This window comes from Poromitra crassiceps (assembly GCF_964638095.1).
Source record: "Poromitra crassiceps genome assembly, chromosome: 11".
Classification (NCBI taxonomy): Eukaryota; Metazoa; Chordata; class Actinopteri; order Beryciformes; family Melamphaidae; genus Poromitra; species Poromitra crassiceps.
This window is the reverse complement of record NC_139643.1, coordinates 36138483-36166217: the sequence shown is the minus strand read 5'-3', so window position 1 is coordinate 36166217 and position 27735 is coordinate 36138483. Positions and strand designations below refer to the sequence as shown.

Genomic DNA, 27735 nt, shown 5'->3' with positions numbered 1-27735 from the left:
CCTAATGTAACCCTGCGTTGTGTTGATGGTACTCTGGCAGCAACCCATGTCAGGGGCTTACCCAGGGGAGGAGCAGGATTCGATCCACCGACCTCCCTCTTCCAAAGCGCACGTGTTAGTTATGCTGGCAGAGCTGGTTAACTGGCCTTTATACAGGGGAGTGAGTTTAACCAACCTACTTGTTACCACTCTGGACTCACAAGGACTCACAGTCATTTGTTACACTAAAGTCGAAGTAGTTTTCTTATTTTAGCCAGTGAATGTATACATTTTGAAAAGCAGTATTTATGTCTGCATCTGCCAGTGGGCCATCATGATAAGAGTAGGCATAATAATGTGTTAATTCAGGAGAACATCGATGTTCTCTGAAATTCGGTGAAATTATGTGGGGGGTGGCATGCGCACATATATCGGTAGCGGCAATCAGCAAAAAAAAAAGTTATTGGATATCGGAGGGGGGGGGGGGCACAATTGTGGATCACATACACAAGTGAGCATGTGTGTGTTTTTGTCTAACATAATAGAAGCATATTGGACAGTGCACCCAATAGTATGCAATCCCTCCCAAATTGGGATAGACTTTCCTTCTTTGATATGATCTCTATTCACCTTATGCAGCACTTGATCCATTGTATCACGACTTACTGTTCAAAACGCCGGCTGTTTTACCTGCTCAAAGTAGGTCAGACGAGGTTTATGAGTCACAGGAAGTGTAAATACAATCGGAACATCTTGTATTTACACTTCCTGTTAGTCTCTCAAGCCAGACAGTCTCTTCTGCATAAGTTGAATAGACTAGCTGTGTTTGATAGAGACAATCTCTGTTTGAACAGACTCAGCCTGGCTTGACATTAGTGGAGTCTCTGGGAGTATCAGAGCACATTCAACACCGAGCTGCCAGTCACAGCCGAGTCAGGATGAGACGGGCATGGAGCTATTTAAAGGGCTGAGTTAATTAATTTGACTTTTGATGAGAGATTCTTAATTACCATGCAATGCAGTGAGACGAGACGGGGTGGGCCAAAAACTTGGAAGCACATGATGCACATGAAGGAATAAACTTTAGCATGAGACTCATGTAGGCTACGTTCTCACGCACGCGCATACATACGTAAGGAAGTTTGTTGAGTTTCGCTGGATCTTAGGTAAGAGCTCGCGAGGAGTGATCGGTTAGAACCACAGAGATGTCTTTCAGGCTTTTATTGGGAATATCAGGCAGATAGCAGGGCAAGCAACATACAGAGTAGTAGAGATATAGGTGGCTAGCAGATTACAGAGAGAGAGAACAGCATAGCATAGTAGAACATCGCTTTTATACCTCCCACATTCGAGGTATGACATAATTGGTGAGGTCACAACGTCCCGGGAGGTATGACATCATTGATGACCTCACAAGGTCACGTCTGACATCACAGTCTGGAGACAGCCTAGACCGTCTGACATCACCGATGACCTCACAGGGGAAACTCTGACATCACAGATGACCTCACAAGGTGAACTCTGACATCATCGCCGATGATGTCACGGCGGTGACATCATCGTTGGGTCGTGGGCTCCTTCGGTTCGAACAGGCCTGATGGTGGGGCATTACGGAGCCTTTTCTACAGTATACATGTTGAGATATGTATGTACAGTATATGTAGTTTAAAGCAGTAATTGTGTTTTGTAGTAATCACCCCTCAAACTTCGCTATGCATGCTATAACATGGTTTTGAATGGCTAATTAATCAATTAGTCCTATTGGCAGAGGGCAGGTGCATTGAATAATCAAGGTCAGTGGTTCTCGAAGTGGGGTCCAGGGACCCCAAGTGGTCTTTGAGGGGATTCCAGGGGTCCCCAGCAAAAAGGGTAATTCATTTTCACTATAACAGAATGTATGACTATTTTGGTCATGCATGCGTTTCATACCCTTTCTGAAATAAAACATCTAAAAGTATGACATGACGACCCTGTCACTCTGTCACTCCTGTCTTGCAGGAGCCTGGTGTTGGGCTCTTTAGGCTGATTGGGTGCACCTGGTCCCGGTGCACTCATTGGGCTTAAGAAGACCTTCAGACCATTCAGTCTCTCCCTCCTCACCGATGCATCTTTAGTTCTGTACATTTATTGAATGTAGTTTGTGTTGTCTAGTTATTTCACCTTAGTTTAAGTGACTAAATTATTGTTTTAACTTTTACTTTGGTGTATGACTTCTCATAACCCCTGTCCCGGCTCAAGGAAGTAGCAAATGAGGGGAGTCAACAATAATAAAGGTCTTCTCAACCACAATGAGGGCCCAGGTGCACCCAATCAGCCTAACGACTCCAACACCAGGCTCCTGCAAGACAGGGCCAGGAGAGTGGGAGGGTCGTCACAAAAGCTAAAATCTTATCAGATGGGAGATGCTGAGACAAAATCTAATGTGGTCTAATTTGTAAAACTGTAGAAATATTCATCTACTTTGTCTGAACATTCTGTAGCTTTTGGCCTGTCTGTAAATCAAGAAATAACATCTTGTTTTCTTTATTTCAATAAATGGCAATACGGCGTCAAAGAGAGTGCTGCAGCGGCCCCCCAGATGAAACAGAATTGTTAAATTTTATTATTTTTTCATTTACTGGAAGAGAGAGCAGAATATAAGAATGTCTGAGGATGATAATTCAGTTCTGAGGTCTCACTCTCCCTGCTGTTATCTCCCCACCTACAGTATTATGCACTAAACATCTAAATAATAAAAAACCTTGCCAGATGGGGTCAGACAAAGTCTTACCAAACAGGACTGTCTGTGACTGAATTAACAGAACATCTTTTTAGATGTCCTTGTCATTAAAACGTTTAGGAGCTTGTGACTATATTGACTATTGGCTAATAAAATCAGTGAAATCAGATCAGATGTGGATGGAGTAATGCAGACTTACTTGACCCTCCATGGCATGGCGGTTGCCTCAGCTGTCCCTGCTGAGTGCAGGCGGGGTGAAGAGAGGCTGGTTGTGTAAGTGCGCCCTCTAGCAGTGGATTTAGGGAACGCCTGTGTAAATATTATTTCATTGGAGATGCACAACTCAAACTCTAGTCTTCTTACCTTTATTCAAAACCCGCAATAATAGCACTGTTTTCAGACTCGCTCCCCTCTCTCATGTCAATACGTCCTTGGCTGCCTCGGTATGCAAATACCCGTTGCTTGGCGTGTGTGTCAGTCAGTCTGCTCTGCTGCAGATGGAGCAGACTGAGTTACATCTAGTGGATAGAAAATCTTGGACCGCGGGTTCGTGTCAGGTCATGGGTTTATTTGGCACCGTTATATATACCCGTGACTAATTGGGTAAAAACACTCAAAATTTGTTGTTAGTAAATTTTAAAAATCTCTGCAAGACCCCCACAATCAAAACAAATCGACCACGCGTGCTTTTCCCGCAGCAATGACGTCACGTAAGCCCGCCCCTTCCTCACAAATAAAAAGGAAAACACGGCGGAAAACAATAATGTCAGTCGCCACGCGGACATTTGGCGATTAATATAATGTTATGATAAACGAACGTGGGAGTTATTCGCGCGTTTATCTGGTCGTTTTAGCCGAGTTGGGGGATTTGGGTCCAGTTGACTTGCGCCGGAGCGATGAAGGGAGAGGCGGAAGTGAAGTCACTTGACAGACCGTCCATGTTATTATTGTTATTTTGGTTAGCTCTGTGATGAGACGGGCTCCAGAGCCGTTGGTCTCCGAGACAACGACCGTTAACGTTCCCCCAGGCTCGCACACCGGACCGACACTACCCTCGCCGCTGACCCGGAGACAGGAGCCTCGCCGACGGCTGGGCGGGTGAGAGGACCCGCAGCTCCAGGCAGCTCGGCTCCTACCCCGACCGACCGAAAACGGCGACAAAAACAATACGGCATTCGTCAAACGGCTCTCTCTCGCCCTAGACTGGTGTCTGTCTGCGCGGTGAGACATGAACGGCATCACCAAGGGCCGGTTCGAGGTAACGTTATGATAGAGGGAGTTGACCACCAACGATTCAACTGTTTGTTTCTCGTAGACGTGGGAGTCATACACGCTATACTGTGCGTGTTTGCGTGTGTCTGAATATGTATGCGTGTATGTGTCCGTGTCTGTCTGTGTATGTGTGTTCGACCGTGCACTGGTCTAATTTTACATGCGGGAGGGAGCCGAGGCTTTTTGTTGGTCAAGGGTAATCCGAAATCCTGTTATTGTCCAGGCGTACCAGCTGACAGCGACAACATGGAGCTCAGGACTGCGGGACAAGAGGGCTGTGGCTGGGGATAGTCTGTGTGTTAGGGCTGGCCGGGACTGGTACTGTAGCCTGAGGGGAGACAGGCTTTCAGGAGGGGACTGACTGACTGTAAATACTGGCGGTGCAGTGTAGCAGCATTTCATTTGTCAACCTTTGGATTTGGCCAATAACATTGTGTAACAGTGTTTCACATCGCAGACTGTTTGGGTGCCTTCTTTTTTCCTCTAGCAGTCACTACCATGTGCTACAGATATGGTCCTTTTGGGTCCCATGTTCAAGTAACTATGTAACGTGTATCATTTATATATTTTCTTCCATATCTTGCTGTGACCTAACATGGATATTGATGTGTATGATCGGTACACAACATGCCCATACATGTTTTCGTGTCGAAGGGCATACAAGTTTAGAGATTGCGTTGGAATAGAACTTAGATCATGACGCACAAGTCATGCATAATACCTTTGTGTTATGATCATTTTCATGCTTGGCTTTGTTGACATTTTCTTATTATGCTAACCATCCTCAAAGCAGCTGGTTATATAGGTTCCCCAAGCTGTGTTATTTATGCGAAAATATAAGCTATTCACGTTGTTGAGATTCTATTGAGAGAGATGGCACTTGACTTACTCTGTCAGGTGTTCAGCCACTGGATGCTAGTCAGTAGTGTGAACAGTGAGTGACTGAGAACAGAAGTTGGCGGTGGTGCTGATGTGTTTTGCCATATCAGTAAATTTCCCATAAGCCTCTTAGAAACAGGGTGGAAACCAGCATAATATGGTGGGAACCAACCTGGAGTATGTGTGTCAGAGGGAGAAAGAGAGAGAATGGAGAGAGAGAGAGAGAGGAGGTGGTGGTGGTGGTAGAGTAGACTGTACTCAAGGAAATGGGACAAATACCCCTGAGATGACGCTTTAGTAGGGTGGTTCTCAAAGTCGGGACCGGGGACCGCCAGGGGTCCTTGGGGGTCCGTCCGTGGTCTAATACTTTGTGTCAGTTTAGGGGTCCTTCATGTGAAAAGGTTTGAGAACCACTGCTTTAGCATAAACACATATTACCCAAGCTTCTTTTAGATGCGGTATTGCAGCCCAGCACATAGATCCATAAAACAGAAAATATGATTGTTAATGTTACATTGGTGCATAATTATTTCATAGTTTATGTGGAAAAACATGACATGAGTCATGCTCGTGCAGGTCCCAAAAAACCCCACAGATTTTCTTTTCATTCAAGACCTCAGTTGGCCTGCTAGGAATAGGAGTATGATTGCAGAGAGAGGAACTCCCTGCTCGGGAATGCTGCCCCGTTGGCACAGGGACCCGGGGCATGAGGACACCGAGGTGACGGCCATTAATGAGGAATGCATACCGGAGTTAGCTTTGAACCTGGCTTTGATTATGCAGCAGCCAAGGCCCAGATATGACGGGGCAAGTACTGCGGTCATGCCACTGTGTCTGACAGCTTCTTCCATGGGGTTAGGCTTACACAACATTGAGGTAGGGCGCAAGAGAATCAGCTGTGTGCTGCACAACGCCTAATGTCTTTGTGTGTTGCTCAGCTGTTCCACTTCCACTCCATTGAAATGTAGCGGAAAACGTATCGGTGTTCGTTAACTCACCAACGCGATCCTATCAAATAACAGCCATACTTTTTGGGGGATGCACAGCTAAGTAGTCTTTTCCAGTATCTATTCAACTATTCAAACAGGGACGGTTTTGTCTGGTACAGTTGGCAAACTGAAGCCACAACACAAAAAGGCTCTACACTACATTTGATAGTGTTACTGGGCTGGAAGGAGACCAATGCAAAGTGGTTGCCATCATTAGGGGTATCTACTGCATCGATCTATCGATTCATAATTCCTATTCCAACTACATCTACTTCTACTTCTCCATTTAATTCTAGTGTGACTTGTATCGATCTAAAATCATTTTGCAATGCAAATAACCGATTGTATCCATACTTACATACTAAGAATTTGTGCCTTGTATTTAGCACAACAAACGTTATGTGGATGTATTTTCCACACACAGAATGAATAGAGGCCTTGCACTGAATGTTTGTGGAGTCCTCTTTCTTCCTGGATGGCCGCCTGTAACCTAGGAACCTTCTTTTTGTACATGGCAATGGAACAGACAATGGTTACTATGCATTGATATATGAGAAATATATATAAACAAAAACATGGTGTCTTATTACTGTCTGGATCAACAAGTCACAGTAAAATAGCATTATCATGCTGTTCCAGTGTTTTACCTACTCTACCACTGTGCAAGTGGTTACCAATGGTTACAGACAGCCGTAGTGGAAGACAGAACTACACAAACATTCCATGCAACGCATCTATTTTTGGCCCCCAAAAAAGTAACTGTATCAATTTCAAGTCATTGAATCATCATGCATCGCTCTAAGGTTGCTTTCTCACTGGGAACGATTGCGTTCGTTTCGTTCTCTTCCGCACTCGGGAACGATTGTCCCCCCGCCCCTCTCCCCCGCTGGTCAGCTTTCACATTACAGCATTTCTTCCACACTCGGAAACTGAAGAGAGTGCACTGACTTGCATCATCACCTATGCCTGGAGTTGATCGTCGCCCGTTTGTTGTCTATGTGGTTCGGAACGGTTGGCTTTCACACTCGCAAGTGTTCCGTGCCCGGGCACGCCAAAGCGCTCCCCAGATCACCTTTTCAAGTGGATCCTGTCACGGTTCCCCCGTTGCGCGCCCCTGGGCACAGAACGGAACGGTACGCAACGTTCACACTCGTCAAATGTTCCAAAACTGGGGTAAATTTGGGGGACAAGTGTGCTCGGGAACGGTACCGGGGCGCAAGTGAGAAAGCACCCTTAATGAGGCAATATCGCCCTTGTAGCGTATCGCAACCACGTATCGTGATACGCATCGTATCGTTAAAACGTATTGTTACACCCATAGTGTATCATGCTAGTTTGGGTAAACCCAGCCTCCACGTGACCTCTATGTGCTATCAGTCACGAAGTCTTCGTGACTGGGTTTACCCAGGCTAGTATCATGCATCACCAGGCTTGATCACAACCTATCTAGATTAGGTCGTTCCAAAATTCTCTGTATAAGCACATGTATGTAGAAGGAGAGGTCAGAGGTGAGTGACATTGGGTGGTTTTGAATGAAGTCCTAAGTTTGGAACACCATCTCTGGCTTTGGAGCTGGAGAGACATGGATCAATCTAGTCCTTGGAGAAGCCAAGTCCCCTCCCTAATAGTCAATCAGCTGATGTGTACAGCAAGATTAGGGTCAGTTTACTTCCCCATCGCTCAATTCGGATTGTAATTTGAAACGGAAAGTCATTTGATAACGATAAAGACTCTACTCTCAAACATTCCCACAGTAGATAGAGTTGATATACGGAAGGGACTTGACCCCAATTCTCACGGGTAGATTTATGAAATTGTGTTATTCAAAGTTATTATCAGGGGGTTATCTTCAGCGGGGACTGACGATGGAAATGGTTTTTTAGTAATGAAACTATTCAGGGGCGTTATTGGACAGAGTTAATCTTAAAGTTAATTAAACCTGTGTTTCGAACCTTTTCGCCTGCCGCGATGTTACCTGAGCTGTTAAGGATGTTAAAATTCAAACCAGCTTTGGTTCATGTTTGGCCGGGCCACCTCTCTTCTTGACCCCACTTCCTGTCATGGCGTTCACTTCCTCCCTCTCTCCCTCTTCACCTCTCTCTCCCTTCTCCCTCTTTTCTTTCCTGTCATCGTCCTCTTAGTCGCCCCTTTTTCTCCCATGCCTTTGTTTTCCTCAGTCTGTTACTCCCCCCTACCACCTCTCTCTCTCTCTCTCTCTCTCTCTCTCTCTCTCTCTCTCTCTCTCTCTCTCTCTCTCTCTCTCTCTCTCTCTCAATTCAATTCAGTTCGAAATGGCTTTATTGGCATGATAAGGTGCATCTTACATTGCCAAAATATACATATAGCAACACTTTGTAATTAAAAAAGCAAAAACAAAAAACAAGACATTTTGTTACTCAGTAACAGTAACTCTCTCTCTCTCTCTCTCTCTCTCCCTCTCTCCCTCCCCCCAGGCGGTTGTGTGTGTCATGGAGCTAGCTGTAGCTCAGACATTCCAAAATAAACCTTTCTGGTTTCTCTATGCATTTCCTTACTCCCCTATTTCTGTTACGTTTGTGTGTGTGTGTGTGTGTGTGTGTGTGTGTGTGTGTGTGTGTGTGTGTGTGTGTGTGTGTGTGTGTGTGTGTGTGTGTGTGTGTGAGAAACAGCAGGGAGTCCCCTCATTAGATAGAGTTTCCGAGCCTTTAGAGGATACAAGTGTATCACTGGCATCTCACAGAGGCACAGAGGACGTGGGTGTATGCGCCGTAATTTAAATTCATGGATGAACACAGCCCACCTGATCTCGAATGTTCTGCCTCTGTTCTCCACACAGAGAGGCACTGACTAGAATTACCTGCTACTAGTGTGTGTGTGTGTGTGTGTGTGTGTGTGTGTGTGTGTGTGTGTAGTGTGTACATGGCGTGTGTGTTTCCCAATCAGCAGATGGCCAGACATCCAGCGAGTAGACTAACTAATTGAGCTAAGCATGCCAGCGAGCTGAGCAGGCTAACGGAGTTAGCTGAGCAGGCTAACAGGGTTATAAGAAGCTTGTATGGAAGGGAAATGAGAAAGCCGAATGTAACCTTCACTTGTTTATTTAGAATAGCTTAAGTAAGTAATAGGTTACTTCTCAGGAGCTTATGGAATACTAGGTTCATCGACACTTTCACTGCAATCCAATCATCCAATTGTATTTTCAGTCCAATTCAAAAGCGAGTGCCGTTTCATAAAGCAATAAATGGCAATCTCACTTTTACATTTGAGTTGAAGGACCCCCTCGAAAACGAGATGGTCCATCATCATAGTCACAAGGGGTTTATCCTCCAATAGAATTTGTAATGAATAAAAATCGTCCTGGTGTAGCCCTGTATTTGCCTGGTGTCGAGTGCTGGTACTAATAACGGCGGTAATGCTGCTGTGTGTTCTTGTATGTTTGGATGCCTGTTACCATGGTGACAGCTTATGTCTTTCTCTTGACCAGCAGACAAACGCACGTAGCACGTAGCACGTAGCACTAACGTCAACGTTGTTGTTTTTCTTGTGTCTCGGCAGGTGTTCTCGAACAGCGATGAAGCCCCCATTAACAAGAAGCTCCCCAAAGAGCTTCTGCTTAGGTAAGATTAATATCATGGGACCTCCCCCTCAATGCACACGCACACACGCAAACACACACACACACACACACACACACACACACACACACACACACACACACACACACACACACACACACACACACACACACACCATGTGCATAAACCCACACAACACAAAATACCACACCACACCCTGGGGCAGGGGGTTTAGGTCAGGGTTACTCATTAGCAGAGGTAGCCTTGAGTGAGCGTGTAGGGGTGTAGGTGTGTTTAGGTGTGTGTGTAGGGGTGTAGGTGTGTGTGTGTGTGTAGGGGTGTAGGTGTGTGTAGGTGTGTGTTTGTCTCGTCACTAGTCTGAAATGAGATTCTGTTAACAGACCAATATTTCCTCCTGCAGCAGCTGTGCGTGTCCCACAAATGTGGCCACACACACACACACACACACACACGCTTTGCGACACGTGGATTTATAGACGGTATTCACAGAATTGTGTTGCTAGGGAACATTTTGAAACCTAGCTTATTTCCTGCCAGCTAAAGTATTGGGAAACACTGCAACAGGAAGTATGCTAGGGGCAATCAATTTATATGCTGTGTAGTCTTGAAAGGGATGCACCTGCCTGTACTTCTGTGGACACCTACACTGTTGTTTTCTGTACTTGAGCACTGTGTGTGTGTGTGTGTGTGTGTGTGTCAGTGCATGTGTTGCGTGTGTGTGTGTGTGTGTGTGTGCGTGCGCACGTGTGTGCATGTGTGAGTGAGTGTGTGTGTGGGTTTGTGTGTACGTACGTGTGTGAAAGATACACTCATGGCCCTATGCAAACACTACAGTATGGCTGTTTGTGTCTGTGTGGGCTATAAATAGCCTGTCTTGGTAGTAAATAGCTGGTGGGGAATTCCGCAGTGCTCTGCTCTCCTGCTGCTCCAGCTGTGCCTGACAGAGACTACCAGTTATCACCAGCACACTTTCCCTGGTGGACAGACGAATTCACGTGCACGCACGCCACGCATGCCACGCACGCTACGCACGCACGCACGCACGCGCACGCACATGGAAACGACACCACATGACCTATTGTCACATGTATCATGTTGAGACACACAACACCATCCATGATGAAGGCTCTCTGTGATTGATTTCCTACAAAATAAAAGCCAGGTAATGTCGGCCTGCCACTTAATGGTGCTTTGGTTTCACACCGCTGACTGTGGGCGGAGCTTTTTATATTTGTCATTTATTCTGTCCCACCACCGCCATGTCTGTCTGTCTCGTGAACACAATATGTCAAGAACAATATGAAGGATAGAAAATTAACACACCACTATCCACCTTATTTCTAGCGGCCATGATGCCTATGCGTTTTTCTTCTGGTGTGATCTTCCCAGCCTTGTTGCTGACAGCTTGACACCCGTCTGGGCGAACGGAGCAAATCACTAATCAGGTCCAGCTTGGCAAAAATCTCGTCGATAAATATCCCTTTAAGAGCGCAGTGCGCAGCCTACTGTGGCTAATGTTAGCGGCTAGCTAGCTATGATACATGGCAGTAAAACGCCACTAAATGACCAAATTGATTTACCTTTTAACCATTTCGAGTAACACTTTCCATACGGACCCCCAGCGTTGGTTAGTTGTTTATAACGTGACTATATTTATAACTTTTATAACGTACTCCAGTTTCCGGTTTATAATTCGGGTCTGCAGCCAAAGAGTATAACAAAGGAAATGGCAAGCTGCAACAATAAGTCACGTTAAACCGGAACTTGTACCCACAATTATTTGTACAGTGGGGCATTCAAAAATAAGGTGGATAGGTTCTCTTCATAGAGCAGATAGTAGTAGAGCACCTTGCTGAACCAACTACTAGAACTCCTTCATGGTTTGAGATACAGAGTTCATATTAATACCACCCACGTGTTATGTGAAGACATTATACATATGTGCTAATTAATGTATGAATTAGCTTAATTAGTGAACTCATCAGCATGGTTGTGTTTAATACATTATGGTGATGGACTGTACATTGTAGTGAGACATGAGGCAGCTCATGGTGTTCTCCAGTCTAGTGGGTGCCATGTAAACAGGTGTTATCTAGGCCATGGGTATAAACTGTGAAAAGGGTGCCATGATATATAGTCCTGTCTGACAGACATGCCTCCGAGAGGTTTCAGACTTGTTCAGGGTCGCCTTACCGACAAGCGCTGACTCGGCACCCTCCCCACCATCCAAACTCATGTCTGACTACAGTTACTATAGCAACCAGTGCCAGCCCCACGGCGAAGGCTTCACTCTGTCTTCTCTAGCCATGCACGACGGGCCAGGTGTACATTTTTGTCAACAAATGGGTCTATACTCCATTAAAATCCCATTATGTACCATGTCAGGAAAACAAGAGTAGCAGACAGGATTTGAGGCAACACTCAAAAGGCTATCAACGTATTCTTTACTCTGTCCAGAACCAGCTTGCTTCAGTGAAAAACAACAGCAGCAACAAGAACAACAACCACAGCAACAACTTATGTCTCAATTTGGCCCTCAGGCCCATAGGTGGGGCTAACAAAAGGCTAATAAAAGGCTAACAAGATGAGAATCAGAATCAGGATCAGCTTTATTGGCCAAGTATGTACAAATACGGTTTGCATTGCTCTCAATGTACTCACACAAAAAAGGTGTGCACAGGCTATGACAAACAAAAGACAGGAGTGCATTTAAACAGTTATATTACAATAATAAGTGTGTGAAATTTGATTTTAAATACATATATGAATTAAATGTATGTACAGTATATGTATAAATAAGCCACACAGGGTTGACAAACAATGATCGATTCTAAAAAATAGTTGACGATTAACTTTCTGACGATCGAATAATCAATTCATCATTGCAGCTCTGCTTTGGAGGAGTTCAAGTCCTGGATGGAGGGCAGGTTGGCACTGATGATTTTCTCTGCAGTCCTCCTGACTTCTGTGCCTGTCGTGTTTGGTGGCAGAGCCAAACCAGACAGTTTGTACTTTGTGAGCTGGCGTAGGACGTGCAACCTCTGCTGGGCCTTCTTGATGATGGTGCCTACCTTGGCCTCCCACATAAGGTCCTGGGAGATAATAGATCCCAGGAACTTGTAGGATTCCACCGTAGACACAGTGCTGCTGTTGGATACGGTGAGAGGGGAGGGGGCAGTGCTGGGGGGCTCCTCCTGAAGTCCACTATTATCTCTACAGTTCTGAGCTTGTTCGGCTCCAGGTTGTTCTGACCGCACGCACCAGAGAGGGCCAGCTGTTCAACCTCCTGTCTGTACGCACGCAGACTCGTCACCGTCTCGGATGAGGCCGATGATGACCCTCATCTGCAAATTTCAGGAGTTCGACAGATGGGTTCCCCAATGTGCAGTCGTTCGTGGAGAGGAGGAAGAACCAGGGGCAGAGCACACACCCCTGGGGGGCGCCAGTGCTAATTGACCGGGTGCTGGATGTGATTTCCCCTGGCCACACTGCTGCGTCCTGTCTGTCTGAGGACGTGCGTATGTCTCAGTGCCAGTCCAGCTGAGTCATTCTAAAGAGCGACGGCTGCTCTCAAACAATTACACTCGTAGTTTTGAGTGCACTCTATCAGATGTCAGATGGGCTAACGGGACTTGTCAAAATCACCTTGACTCATTGGCTCTCTGTGTGTGCGTGTGTGTGCGTGTGCGTGTGCGTGTGCGTGTGCGTGTGCGTGTGTGTGTGTGTGTGTGTGTGTGTGTGTGTGTGTGTGTGTGTGTGTGTGTGTGTGTTGTGTCTGTCAGACAGAAGAGTTATGTGGTTGGTTGAAGGTCTCTCTCACAAATAATGGAGCACAGAGTGTTTGATTAAAGCAGACAGTCAATCAATGACTAGCGTCACACGGTCACAGTCATTAACCAGTTATCAGAGAGGGGATCGATAAGCGGCCCCCTGATTGGTCAGCTTCTCTGTTGGCCTCCAATCAATGTAGGAACTGTGTGCTCACTGCTTACGTGTGTATACCTGTGTGTGTGTGTGTGTGTGTGTGTGTGTGTGTGTGTGTGTGTGTATGTATGTATGGGAGTCTTTGCATTGCTTTGTTGATTGTATGCATGTGCTCTCTGACACAGGACTGTGGTATAGATTGAACATGTCCCAACATGCCCCAGCCCAACGCACGCACGCACGCACGCACGCACGCACACACACACACACACACACACACACACACACACACACACACACACACACACACACACACACACACACACACACACACACACACACACACACACACACACACACACACACAAACACACACACAGCCTTTGTCTCAGTCTATATGAAGGGAACAATGCCCAGCTCCTGTTTCCGAGAGTTAAAAGGACATTCCAGTTCAGCTGCACTGGATGCTTTGGCACCGTGCCAATTCTCTGTCACCAACGTTTCCTATAGAACAGTGCTACGCAACCTTGCCCTAAAAAAAATCTTTGTAAGAGCCACAATCCCCCCCAAAAGTCCCTTTCCTCTATTTATTTATTTATTTATTTATTTATTTATTTATTTATTTATTTATTTATTTATTTATTTATTTATTTATAAATAAATAAAGGAGCCACAGGTTTCTCTAGAGCCTCGGGGTTGAGTATATCACTGCTATAGAATGAGCAGTGAATGGCAATTTTATCTGATAGGAGGTATGTTAGGAGGTATGTTTGTTTCTTATATGTGTGTTCATCTGTGCTCGCCTGCGTGTGTGTGTGTGCGTGTGCGTGCATGTGTGTGTGTTTGTCCTGGTCTGTCTGTGGCCTTGCCTGTCTGAGTGCCAGAGATTACTCATTGGCAGATTAATGGCTTGAGCTGAGCCAGTGTGCGGCTGCATGCAGCCCTCTGTGGCTCAAACACTTCCCTCTCCTCCTGCAATAAAGCCACTATAGACAATTCTGTCTTCTATAGCAGAAACCCTTTAGAGGCACACGCAGATGCATCATTATTACATCACACAAAGGACACATACAATAAAGTTGAATAGGCTGCTAATGCATATTCATGTCGGATGTCTTTTTCTGGGAGTGATCACCGAACTGAGACAAACTCATGATCTCTCTCTCTCTCTCTCTCTCTCTCTCTCTCTCTCTTTCCAGAATATTCTCTTATCTAGATGTGGTGACACTCTGTAGGTGTGCCCAGGTATCCAAGGTAAGCACCACCTGCTTTACACCACCAAACCACTTGCTGCTGCACTCTCTGTTTTTAACCAATTCACCATTTTGAAAGCTGTGTAAATGTGCATAATATAGCGCCATCCACTGGTTGGATATATGCAAGTGGACCAGTGCTGTGCCAGAATGCACTGCAGCTGTTAGCCATTTAATGAATGAGCTATCTGTGAATAATAACAAGGGCTTGGCAAGTGGCCTCTGAATGCAGAGCTGCAGCGGCTAACTGCTCTTACAAGAGCTCCAATGTATTCCTATAGGGAGAATGTCACTTCCCCTTTGCTACATGTGACTTCCTGTGACCATATTTATTTATTTATCCTTTATTTATGCAGGAAGGTTCACATATTGACACAACGTAGAACCCCCCCACTATCATTTAGGCATGCCTAGAACATTTACAGAATAATGTACAGAATGACACATAATGACAGTCATAAAACAGTCATAAACATTCATAACGCCTCCTTCATGTTCATGACAGGTGTTGTGTCGTGCTTATCACAGTGTCATGTTTGCGTTATGAACACCCCTTCAAATAAAGTGTTACCGATTGTTGTTTCTTGTCTGTTGAGCTTCACAAAGCTACTGTGTGGACTTGAATTCGCAACCTTTTATGGGGGGCTGCTCAAGAAGTGACAGCAGCAGCTACTGCAGCAGCTCTGTGAACAAAGAGAAACCTGAAGTGGGCATATTATTTGATGTGTACTGCGCCACTGAGTCAAACCCACAGAGGATCACACAGTGGACAGTGGTCCACAGAGAGTCACACAGTGGACAGTGGTCCATAGAGGGCCACACAGTGGACAGTGGTCCACAGAGGGTCACACAGTGGACAGTAGGGCATTCACGACTAGTGAATTTTACTAGTCGACTAGTCGTCCCTAAAGGTAGTCGACTAGTCGACTAGTCTTTTTTTTTTTATATATATATTTTTTATCTTTAAGAAAGAACATGAGGTATTTACACGACATACATGGACTATCATATCCCATATCCCATATCCCCCACAAAGAACATCAAAACACAACAAAACAAAACAAGAAAACTGCATAAAATACACAATAATCCAAGAACAAACAAGACTATTGGACAAACAACCAAACAAAAACAATGCATTGAGCTCCTATCCTGATAAGCCTAATGACACTGGGGTAAAAAGTTCTTAAAGTCAAACTCTATGTGGTTGCCATATTTTGGGGATGTCTAAGAATCTGCCTTTGCTCTTGTAGTAAATGTTATCCAACGTATGGTAGCTTGAGAGTTCATTCCACCAGTGAACTACAGCTGGGGGATTGGATGCTTTCCAATTTAAAGCTATGCATTTCCTAGCTGCCAACAGGGCAAGATCTATGTATTTACTTTGAATGCATTGTTTTTGTTTGGTTGTTTGTCCAATAGTCTTGTTTGTTCTTGGATTATTGTGTATCTTATGCAGTTTTCTTGTTTTGTTTTGTTGTGTTTTGATGTTCTTTGTGGGGGATATGGGATATGATAGTCCATGTATGTCGTGTAAATACCTCATGTTCTTTCTTAAAGATTAAAAAAAAAAAAAAAACGACTAGTCAACTACTAAGCACAGTGTCGACTAGTGTGTTGACTAGTGGTTTTACTAGTCGACTAGTCTGTGAATGCCCTAGTGGACAGTGGTCCATAGAGAGTCATACAGTGGACAGTGGTCCATAGAGGGTCACACAGTGGACAGTGGTCCACAGAGGGTCACACAGTGGACAGTGGTCCACAGAGGGTCACACAGTGGACAGTGGTCCACAGAGAGTCACACAGTGGACAGTGGTCCACAGAGAGTCACACAGTGGACAGTGGTCCACAGAGAGTCACACAGTGGACAGTGGTCCACAGAGAGTCACACAGTGGACAGTGGTCCATAGGGGGTCACACAGTGGACAGTGGTCCATAGGGGGTCACACAGTGGACAGTGGTCCACAGAGGGTCACACAGTGGACAGTGGTCCACAGAGGGTCACACAGTGGACAGTGGTCCAATGTGTCCTTTGAATTTCAACCACATATCATGATCAACACGCTCACCTCCCACGTTCCCCCACTGCTGTCTGACCCACTTGTCTTGTCTGTGTCTTTCCACAATCTGTCTCTCTCTCTCTCTCTCTCAGGCATGGAATGTTCTGGCCCTAGATGGCAGTAACTGGCAGAAGATCGACTTGTTCAACTTTCAGACAGACATAGAGGTGAGTTGTGTGTGTGTGTGTGTGTGTGTGTGTGTGTGTGTGTGTGTGTGTGTGTGTGTGTGTGTGTGTGTGTGTGTGTGTGTGTGTGTGTGTGTGTGTGAGTGTGTGAGTGAGTGAGTGAGTGAGTGAGTGAGTGAGTGAGTGAGTGAGTGAGTGAGTGAGTTAGCGAGCGAGAGAGAGAGAGAATGTATTTGTGTGGGCACACTAGCATGCACATGAATGTGTGTGTTCGTTGAGTAGCATTATCAAGCCCACTGCCCAGGGCTTAGTGTTGGGTCAGTAGGCTTTGGTACTGACTGTCTGTGACGTCACAACTGATCCTCTGTCCACTGAGTAGCCCAGGTCATATTAGGCTCTGTCTCTCTCTCTCTCTCTCTCTCTCTCTCTCTCCCTCCCTCTCACCCCCCTCTCAATTCAGATTTATTGGCGTGGCAAATTAACATTTATGTTGCCAAAGCATGGCATGGTCAGCTGTAGCTCAGGAGGTAGAGCAGGTTGTCCACTAATCGCTTTGGATAGAAGAGGCCGGTGGTTCGATCCCCACCGCCTCCAGTGTGCATGTCGAAGTGTCCTTGGGCAAGATACTGAACCCCAAATTGCTCCTGATGGTGTGCCAGCACCCTGTGTGGTAGCTTGCCGCCATCAGTGTATGAATGTCTATGAATGTGTGAATGCGTGAATACTCATTGAATACTCATTGTAAAGCACTTTGAATAAAACCGCGATATAAATGCAGGCCATTTACAAGGTGTACATTACTTGTACATTAACATAAAACGGAGCAAATATAACACAACAAAGAGTAGAAACCAAACAATACAACTATCACAGCTATACCAAGGAAATCAATCTGTCTCTCTTTCGATCCCGTTGGGGGTGGGGCTGTCAGTTCTGTGGGGCAGTAGAGACAGTGGAGCAGTTGTTTCTGACCTGTGATAGCCTCGGGGGTTTGCTGAGGACACTGGAGGGCTGGTGCACCAAGCTCCCTTGTTGTACTGTACATAGGTGGGCCCAGATACAGGTTTGTAGAGAGGATGAAGGTATTGACTGCTTAACTTCATTTTGGGATAGACTGATTAAATTGGCCACTTGGAAAACAACAGTAGACATGTCCATGTAAACACAGTCCACATGGAAAACATGTGGACTGATCCAGGCACTCGTCCTGTCCCGCCTTGACTACTGTAATGTCCTATTGGCGGGGCTACCTGCCTCGGCCATCCAACCCCTCCAACTCATTCTAAATTCTGCTGCCCGTCTGGTGTTCAACTTACCTAAATTCTCCCATGTCACTCCCCTTTTTCGTGACCTTCACTGGCTCCCCATCTTGGCCCGTATCAAATTCAAGACCATGGTACTGACCTACCGTGCAGTTCACCGGTCAGCCCCGCTCTACTTACAATCCCTGGTCAGCTTCCAAACATCCCACCGTTCCCTCCGCTCCTCCACCTGCACGGCTCGCCTCGCCCCTCCATCGCTACGTGGCCCCGGGGAACGCTTGTCTCGTTCAAGACTGTTCTCCTCCATGGCTCCGCAATGGTGGAATGAACTTCCCCCCTTCGTCATGCTGGCCGAGACACTGCCGATTTTTCGCCGGAGACTAAAAACTTACCTTTTCGGGCTACACCTGGGTCCCTCCGGAATCGGTTAACCCTTATTGATTATATATGGTTTTAGTTATGTTTTCATTGTTTGTATTTCTCTGAATGAATTGTATTGAAATGTGATGTAAGTCGCTTTGGATAAAAGCATCTGCCAAATGAAATAAAGTAAAGTAAAGTAAAACATGTCCATGTAAACACAGTCCACATGGAAAACGACAGTAGACATGTCCATGTAAACACAGTCCACATGGAAAACATGTCCATGTAAACACAGTCCACATGGAAAACGACGGTAGACATGTCCATGTAAACACAGTCCACATGGAAAACATGTCCATGTAAACACAGTCCACATGGAAAACGACGGTAGACATGTCCATGTAAACACAGTCCACATGGAAAACGACGGTAGACATGTCCATGTAAACACAGTCCACATGGAAAACTACAGTAGACATGTCCATGTAAACACAGTCCACATGGAAAACTACAGTAGACATGTCCATGTAAACACAGTCCACATGGAAAACTACAGTAGACATGTCCATGTAAACACAGTCCACATGGAAAACTACAGTAGACATGTCCATGTAAACACAGTCCACATGGAAAACTACAGTAGACATGTCCATGTAAACACAGTCCACATGGGCACGCCTAGTAGACATGTCCATGTAAACACAGTCCACATGGGCACGCCTAGTAGACATGTCCATGTAAACACAGTCCACATGGGCACGCCTAGTAGACATGCTGAAAAGCGAGAGCGGCACCTGAAAGCCTGAATTGCTCAATGCTCACCACACCATCCAGATCACCTGTGGCTTTGACTTACAACTGAACATTTAGCCCAGTGTGATGTAGTGATTGTATTCTCCATGTATGTACATAATATAACTGATTATTGATTAATGTACTTAATGTACTCCCTCTCTCTCCCTCTCCCTCTATCTATCTATCTATCTATCTATCTATCTATCTATCTATCTATCTATCTATCTATCTATCTATCTATCTATCTACATATCTGTCTGTCTGTCTGTCTATCTCTCTCTGTCTGTGTCTTTATATCTGTCTCTTCTCTCTTTCTTTCTGTCGCTCTCTGTCCCTGTGTCTCTCAGGGGCGGGTGGTGGAGAACATCTCCAAGCGTTGTGGAGGCTTCCTGAGGCAGCTGAGTCTGAGGGGCTGTCTGAGTGTAGGAGATGCATCCATGAAGTGAGGCCCTATTTGTCTCTCTGGCGCACACTGATGATGTAACAAGTGTCGTTCTGCTTTGACTCTTCTCACAAGTCAGTTTGGTTCCTCCATAGTCTTCTCTTCAGTGACTCTGTTTAAAGTCAACTTCAACATGCGTAATGCTACTTGACGCCCAACGGATTTTATTATCCCTCTGGCGCCGAAGCCATTTTTTTTCCAGCCATTTTGGTCCGTCTGGTCTCCTTGTGTAATAACGCTTACAAGTATAACCTCATCAAGTAGTGATAGACATCTTTTTTTTCAGGACAACCTGCACTAGCATAATATGTATGCTGCAATGATGTTACATGAATGTATAAATTGGTATATGACATAAAGACAAAAGAAAAAAACAAAGCGGAAATTGAATCTCACAGACATTCAAATCACACAGAGAACAATAATAACAAAGGTTTTTGGCAATTGAAAATTGTTCCCCCAAGTCTTAGTGATCATGGAGGGGGAAACAATTTACGTTATTAGTTGCACACATCAAAAACTATTTACAGTCCTTTTATTTTTTCACCCAATAGTCTCCAAAAGGACATTGTAGTTCAAGGCTGGATTGCAAAGCTTCTGAAAGGGCTGCAATCACACCGGAGCCATCCTATTAAGCTTTCAGAGGAAAAAACACTGAGTGAATCATACTGTCCCAGAGATATGGTACTCAATGTAATATTCAGAGTATATTCTTGCTACCACATATGATATCGCCAAGAAATAGGAGTCTCCCTATTTCTAACCCTCTCTCCCGCTGTGATTAGTCATTTCTTGTTAATCTGATATAATAGTGATACAAATCCAATGGCTGTAGCAGATGAGATTTATTAACATAATTCTGGCTTTTATTGAGGTTTTGGGGGCCGTTTTGTTTTTCTTTGAGGACCTTGGGGGTCCAGGGGCCAGGTCCGGCCCTGGGGCCACATTTTGCCCATGTGTGTGCTAGAAGCTCTTCTTTGTTTGATGTTGATTTCATTTCCTCACACAGTGTGACAGTGTCACAGTAATACAGTGTGCACAAAAAAGAAGAAGAAAAGAACAAAGGCAATGTAATGCTGTTCTCACATGAAACTATTGTTGCACCTCTAGATCTGTTGATGTTACATGCTTTCCCTTGAAGGTTTACATCGCTCTTTATAAGGCTTTCATATAAGAGCAACATTTTAAGATGAGCAAATAGTTGGGCAATAGCTGTGCGAGAAACTCCAGAGGGATTGTAGATAACTCTGTAACAGTTCTCTTGATTGGCTCCAGAGCAACTCCCAGCATCTTGTTGGATGAAGCGACACTGGAGTGACTCCCTCTCTCCCTCCCTCCCGTTCCACTCTGTTTGCCCCCTCCCGTTCCACTCTGTTTGCCCCCTCCCGTTCCACTCTGTTTGCCAGGACGTTTGCTCAGAACTGCAGAAACATTGAGGTGTTGAATCTGAACGGCTGCACCAAGATCACAGACAGCACCTGCCTCAGCCTTAGCAAGTTCTGCTCCAAACTCAAACAGCTGGATCTCACCTCCTGTGTGTCCGTCAGCAACCACTCCCTCAAGGCCCTCAGGTAACACGCGTACACTCGCCTCCACCGTTGCCCCTAGCAACTAGCCCTGGGTCGTGCGCCATAACCCATGACCCATAACCACAACTCTAAAATGGCCCTTTTCACTGTCCAAACTGTCACTTATCCATTCAAGCCCCTCCTCACAACGACTGCATATGCATAAGATCTCTCTCTCTCACACACACACACACACACACACACACACACACACACACACACACACACACACACACACACTCCATTCTAAACTCGACTCTACAGTGAACTTTGAGAAGAGGGTCCATTTACTCAAGTGGAATATAAGACCTGTTTTTTTTATGCTTCATTTTGTGTGTGTGACTGCGCGTGTGTGTGATCATGCTCAGTGATGGCTGCAGAATGCTGGAGATGTTGAACCTGTCATGGTGTGACCAGATCACGCGTGACGGCGTTGAGGCTCTGGCTAGAGCCTGCACTGGTTTACATGCACTGTTCCTCAGAGGCTGCACACAGGTACAGTAATGTAAATGTACACGCACACACGCACACACACACACACGGCCATCTTTTGCCTTCTTGATCTGCATTTTAGGAGCATAACAGGCCTAACCGAAGAGGAGACGATTCCTCTCTCTGTCCCCAACCAGTCTATTTTCCAGCACTTGGCTGTTGTTTTTCACCGTATTGGTGGTTGTGTTTATTGTGGATGTAGTGATCTGTGTGCTGCTGGCATTTTCTCCTACTTCTCACTGTGAGGTGCCAACATTTCCACTGCTTTAGACCTGCTCCTCTTTTCTTGCCCAGAAAGCAATGGAAAGAATCCCACGCATCACCTACCTACCAAACATGGTGCACAGTAGTCCCATACTGTATATGCCTTATCTTGACACATACACCCACAGACACATTATTGATCTGTGCCTTGATTGACAAAACTATTTATTTGATTCAGTTGGACGATGGAGCATTGAAACACTTGCAGAAACACTGCCCAGAACTCACCACCATCAATATGCAGTCTTGCACAGTAAGTAAAGAATTTGTTGTGGGGAGGGAGGGAGGGAGGGAGGGAGGGAGGGAGGGAGGGAGAGATTCATAGAGTGGGTAAAGTAGAGTGAGTAATGTGTGAAAGATGTGTCTATATGCCTATATGTTTTAGTAATCTGTAGTGTGTGTGTGTGTGTGTGTGTGTGTGTGTGTGTGTGTAGCAAATAACAGATGATGGCCTGGTCAGCTTGTGTCGGGGATGCCACAAGCTGCAGATCCTCTGTGTGTCCGGCTGCAGTAACATCACTGATGCCTCCCTCACTGCACTGGGACTCAACTGTGCCCGACTCAAGTGAGATCAAACGCACGCACGCACACACACACAACACACACACACACACACACACACACACACACACACACACACACACACACACACACACACACACACACACACACACACACACACACACACACACACACACACACACACACACACACACACACACACACACACACACACACACACACACACACACACTGACATCAACAGCTTGCCTCAACCTTTACCCATATTCTCCCCAGGCACTCTGACTACGATCATTTTCAAAAATGGACTAGAATCAAGCAAGTACTGATTCTATATAGTCCCATGTGCATTCATGCTTCTGCAAGTACTTAAAATGGCCAAAGTCAGACGACGTTATGAATTGTGAACAAAACATCCTACATCTTGGTACACAAGTATTTCAAATACTGTACATTCAAAAAAAGTTAGTATTGAATTTGTTCAGCACAATTGTAAAATACTCTGCAAACCAAAGGTGTGACTAGCTTCTGTTTATAGTCTGCTGTTTGGCCCCGTCTGGACTCTGTGACCTCCAAATGCACCCCACTGAGTCCTGCAGTGCTCTTCAGTAGCCCTCCCCATATCCTATAACAGGCTGAGGATCCTTGATTAAGTGTTGTTAAGTACACTTACCCACAATCACCCTGTGCAATGTTTACAGCGGAACCTTCACAAGTGTGTGTGTGTGTGTGTGTGTGTGTGTGTGTGTGTGTGTGTGTGTGTGTGTGTGTGTGTGTGTGTGTGTGTGTGTGTGTGTGTGTGTGTGTGTGTGTGCTCGTGTGTGTGTTTGTGTATTCTCAGAATCCTAGAGGCCGCACGATGCTCGCATGTGACGGATGCTGGGTTCACTGTGCTGGCCAGGGTGAGTGTCATTTCTCTCTCATTCTTTCTTCTCCCATTTTCTCTTCTTTGAACCTTTTTGTTTGGTTTTAATTGAACGCTTTGGTTTTCATATCGTCTAACTAATTGATATGTTTTTTGTTTTCTTCACAGAATTGCCATGAGCTTGAAAAAATGGACTTGGAAGAATGTATTTTGGTAAGAGAGGATTCTGGCAATATCACGCTCGATCATGTTTTATCTGCTGGATTCTATCTGGTGGATGTGGATGATTTCATTGACTTCAATCCATTTGCCCGGGTTTAAATTAGAATATATGACTGATGTGAATGAATGTACAATGACAGGGCTATTTCTCCCATGAAGAAGAAGAGTGAGCAGTCCTCTCACTTCAGTAATTGAAAGTATTTAGACAGTCAGAAAGCAAAGAGGGAGACACAGGAGAGAAAGTTCTGGTGAGATTCAAACATAGACTCAAATATGGAACATGTGGATCCAGAAGCTGTGGACTGATCCACTCCATCGTCTCCAGACATTAGTGCATGCAACTATACGCTGATCACTCTTGTCCTCCCGCTCTCCTCAGGTGACCGATAACACCCTGGTTCAGCTCTCTATCCACTGCCCTCGCCTGCAAGCGCTGGTAAACATTTCTCTATGCATTTCTGCTTTTGTGTCTAGTCCCGTCTCTGCCTTTCTGCGTACCTGTGACAGCCGTGGCTGAAGTCATGGGTCGTCCGCTCGTCCGTATGTCTGTACGTACGCATTCTCGTTAACGAGATCTATTTGGACTCAAGGAAGAACTGATTAGATTTTGGTGGTCAAAGTTCAAGGTCACTGTGACCTCACGTCCATGCCATTGTCGTTGATGCAATATCCCAGGAATGCCTTGAGGCAATTTCTTCACATTTGTGGCACAAACATCCACTTGGACTCAAGGATGAACTTATTACTATTTGGTGGTCAAAGGTCAAGGTCCTCTGACCACACACAAATGTCCAATAGGGTCAAATGACGCCATGATGACATTTTATATCTGAGAAAACGATCTGGGGTCATTCTACAAAAACGACATAAGCGCTGTAAAAATCCTTTAAATTGACATAATAACCACATTCATTGTATTGATTTGACCACCACATACTTGTATGAGTCCACGCTCTTCACTTCCTCTCCCTGGATGACAACCAGGACAGGGGGGCTCCTGTTCCTCTGGTAGTCCACCTCAAGCTCATTGGTTTTGCTGATTTTGAGCTTCAGGTGATTGTCGTTGCACCATGTGAAGAAGCTCGCTCTGAGTGAAGACAGCATGTTTATCACTGGAAATGATTCACTTTGAAGGAAATTAATCAGATTAAATGCCTTCAAGGTTTTCACTACATATATTTTATGAGTCTGGACAGACATGGATGTAAACTGCAACTTGGCTTGTTGGGGCAAAGGTATACAACCGGGATGCAGTTATTTGTAGTTGTCCATGGGTATCTCTATGTCTTCACTCTGGTCCCCTGTACCCCGGCCAGTCCCTGTCCCACTGCGAGCTGATCACAGACGACGGCATCAGAGCTCTGAGTAGCAGTGCCTGTGGCCAGGAGCGCCTCACGGTGGTGGAGCTGGACAACTGCCCCCTGATCACCGATGTGACTCTGGAGCACCTGAAGAGCTGCCATCGCCTGGAGCGCATCGAGCTCTACGACTGCCAGCAGGTCACCAGGGCCGGCATCAAGCGCATCCGGGTCAGTGGACATCATGGGGGCTATAGGCCTATTTCACATTACACCCAAAGCAGCCGTTTTGTGTCGAACACAATTTATATCAACAGCAGGAGCTTTCATTTTTATATTGTGTTACTTCCTGCATTTTTGACACAAAATGGCTGCTTTGGCTGCATGTGAAATAGGCGTATAGGAGCTTTTTGGTCGTGTAGGGTCTGATCCTTTGAGGGTTTGGAGCTCCAGTGACATTTTTAGCTCTCTTGTCTGCTCAGGTCTACTCTGTTCTACTCTACTCTCAACAAATTATGTAGATTACACTTGAGTTGAAGAGAAATTTAATGGTTTATTTATTTATAAAGCATTTTGTACACAAAGTGCTTTACACAAGGACAGAATTATACAAAGAAAAGAGTATTAGAAATGAGAATAGATACAGAATAAAAATGCATAAAAAGAATAAATGTCAAGTTGCATATTAGGTAGTGCGGAACAGAAAGAATTTGAGCCTAGTTTTAAAAGTGGTCAAGTTGAGGCACTTCTCAGATCTTCTGGAGGTTTGTTCCAGCTACCTGTACGCTCTTGGGTTCAGTGCAGCTCTTCAGTCTAACTCCTCTGTGATTCTCATCCCTCTCCCCCCCCTCACAGGCCCACCTCCCAGAGATCAAGGTCCACGCCTATTTTGCTCCGGTGACGCCCCCTCCCTCGGTGCACGGAGGTGGCCAGCGTCTGTGCCGCTGCTGCATCATCCTCTGACAGTGGAGGGCCAGGGGGGGCCACCTCTGTCTACAGGTCCTGCTGCTCTGAAAACGGGGGGATGGGGGTGGGCGTGGGGGGGCTGGACCCAATCACTGCTCCTGATCACTGATCGATACACAGACTGATCACCACGGCTCGCTGATCAATTGAACCCTCCCCTCTGCTCTCTCCTCTTGCTCGCCCATCAGCATTGCAGCAGTCTGCTGCTCAAAGCCTTGGGGCATGGGGGGTGGGGAGAATATGGATGGGTGGATTCTCTCCCACTGTCTCTCGCCTTCTCTCTCTCTCTTTCTCTCTCTTTCTCTCTCTTTCTCTCGCTGTCAGAACTAATAAAGGTTCAACCACCCTCATCCTGCTCCCCACCTCGGGGCTTAGGAGACTGCATCTGGACAGTTGGAGATGAGGATGGAGGAAGCGAGGACCTTTCCTTCACTGTAGTTGATGAGGCAAGCAGAGGGGGTGGGGGATCCGAACAGTGGAACTACAATGCATCATGTTCAAAAAAACAAAAAACAAAAAAAAGACAACATTGTCATCTCGGACAACAATTCACTCTATGGAGTATCATCTCAGCCAACCCCATGACACCTCTATGTGACCATCCTGTCATTCATTATGCTTTGACCAATAGACACGCAGCACTGAGGAAGAGGAGAGCTGGGTTGTGGGAAATGCAGATCTTCTGGATGTAAACGGTGAAGCTGCTGGGACGTCCCCCTTTGGCATGGCCCGCTCACCCTTCTAGTGTGGAGGAGGGGAAAAAGAGGAAGTACAGAACGGGACATGTGACATTTTTGTGCACCTGAGAATCTTCTGTTGAGATTTTGTTTCTGTTTGTACAGAGAATGTTTTGCAATGGGAAAAAAAGAATTACAGTTATGGCAACTCGCGTAAGATTGGAGTCGGCCTACAACAAATTGTTATTGTTATTTTCTCTTTTTTTCCAGTGCTTATTGTAATTGTCCATGCTTGTTTATGCAGAGAGGGAGATATGTGTATCTTTCCTTTTTGAAATGGAAAAGAAAAAAACTTGTCATTTGACAGAAATGGACTGTATCAGTCAGACCCTCAGCATCTGATGGCATCACGTTGGCTTTGTGTGGACTCTGGGTCTCTTTTGTGCACTGTGTGGTTATGTTGGGTCATGAGCCCTGTTCCCTGTACTACAGAAAAACTAATTTGAGTGGACAGGTGTCCCACCAACTAGTCTCTCTACTACTCTGAAATAAGATAAGCAACACTGATTAAGTCTTTCTACCTGCCATTTCCTATTGGGCTATAGACATAATTGAAAAGTTGTATTGCTGCATATATATTTGGATATCTACCAATGGTAACGTTTAATCTGAGACAATAGCAAGGGCACTATAAAATTTAGACAATCACAAGAATGTTTTTGAAAGTCAAGTTAGTGTAGTTTTCTGTGATTGGCAATTTACTTGACGATATTATGAATTGTCCTGATGCAGTAAACTCTGTCCATCTACTACTCCAAGCAGTTTCAAACACATAAAGAACTAAGAAGGATGAATTCTAGAGCAGATGGTCAATTTAGGCAATTTATTGTGGCACAAACAGAGTGACGTTTTGACACACAAGTGTCTTCCTCAGAGTCAAAGAACGATTTGCAAATATCATCTGACGCAGGTCTGGTGAGAACTGCCAATCCGGCATTATATGGCTCAGTAACTAGCTTCCATATTATTCCCACTCTTCCAATCCTACAGATGTAACGAGAGGAGTGTGACAAGAAATGACTGGGAGGGAAGCACCAGAATTAACAGTTCATCTCATTCTATACAGACACTCCTTCAGATCTCCAAGATCAGAACATGACAGTTTTGCCATGCAGTGATATGTGTACTGTAACTATGGGGCATGAAATACTATTCAAAACAGAA

The 27735-nt window shown here is 45.4% G+C and overlaps 1 protein-coding gene across 1 annotated transcript; it reads left to right on the top strand.

The window, feature by feature from the left end:
- The first annotated feature begins 3454 nt into the window (after positions 1–3454).
- fbxl2 (F-box and leucine-rich repeat protein 2) lies at positions 3455–25846 on the top strand. Its single transcript, XM_083646120.1, has 14 exons — positions 3455–3956; positions 9373–9434; positions 14537–14591; positions 16743–16817; positions 19543–19637; positions 21044–21208; positions 21574–21700; positions 22140–22214; positions 22396–22526; positions 23325–23385; positions 23517–23561; positions 23950–24006; positions 24887–25099; positions 25724–25846. Exons 1-14 carry the CDS (start codon positions 3927–3929, stop codon positions 25829–25831), a joined length of 1299 nt encoding a protein of 432 aa, XP_083502246.1. The 5' UTR covers positions 3455–3926; the 3' UTR covers positions 25832–25846.
- The last annotated feature ends 1889 nt before the right edge of the window (positions 25847–27735 follow it).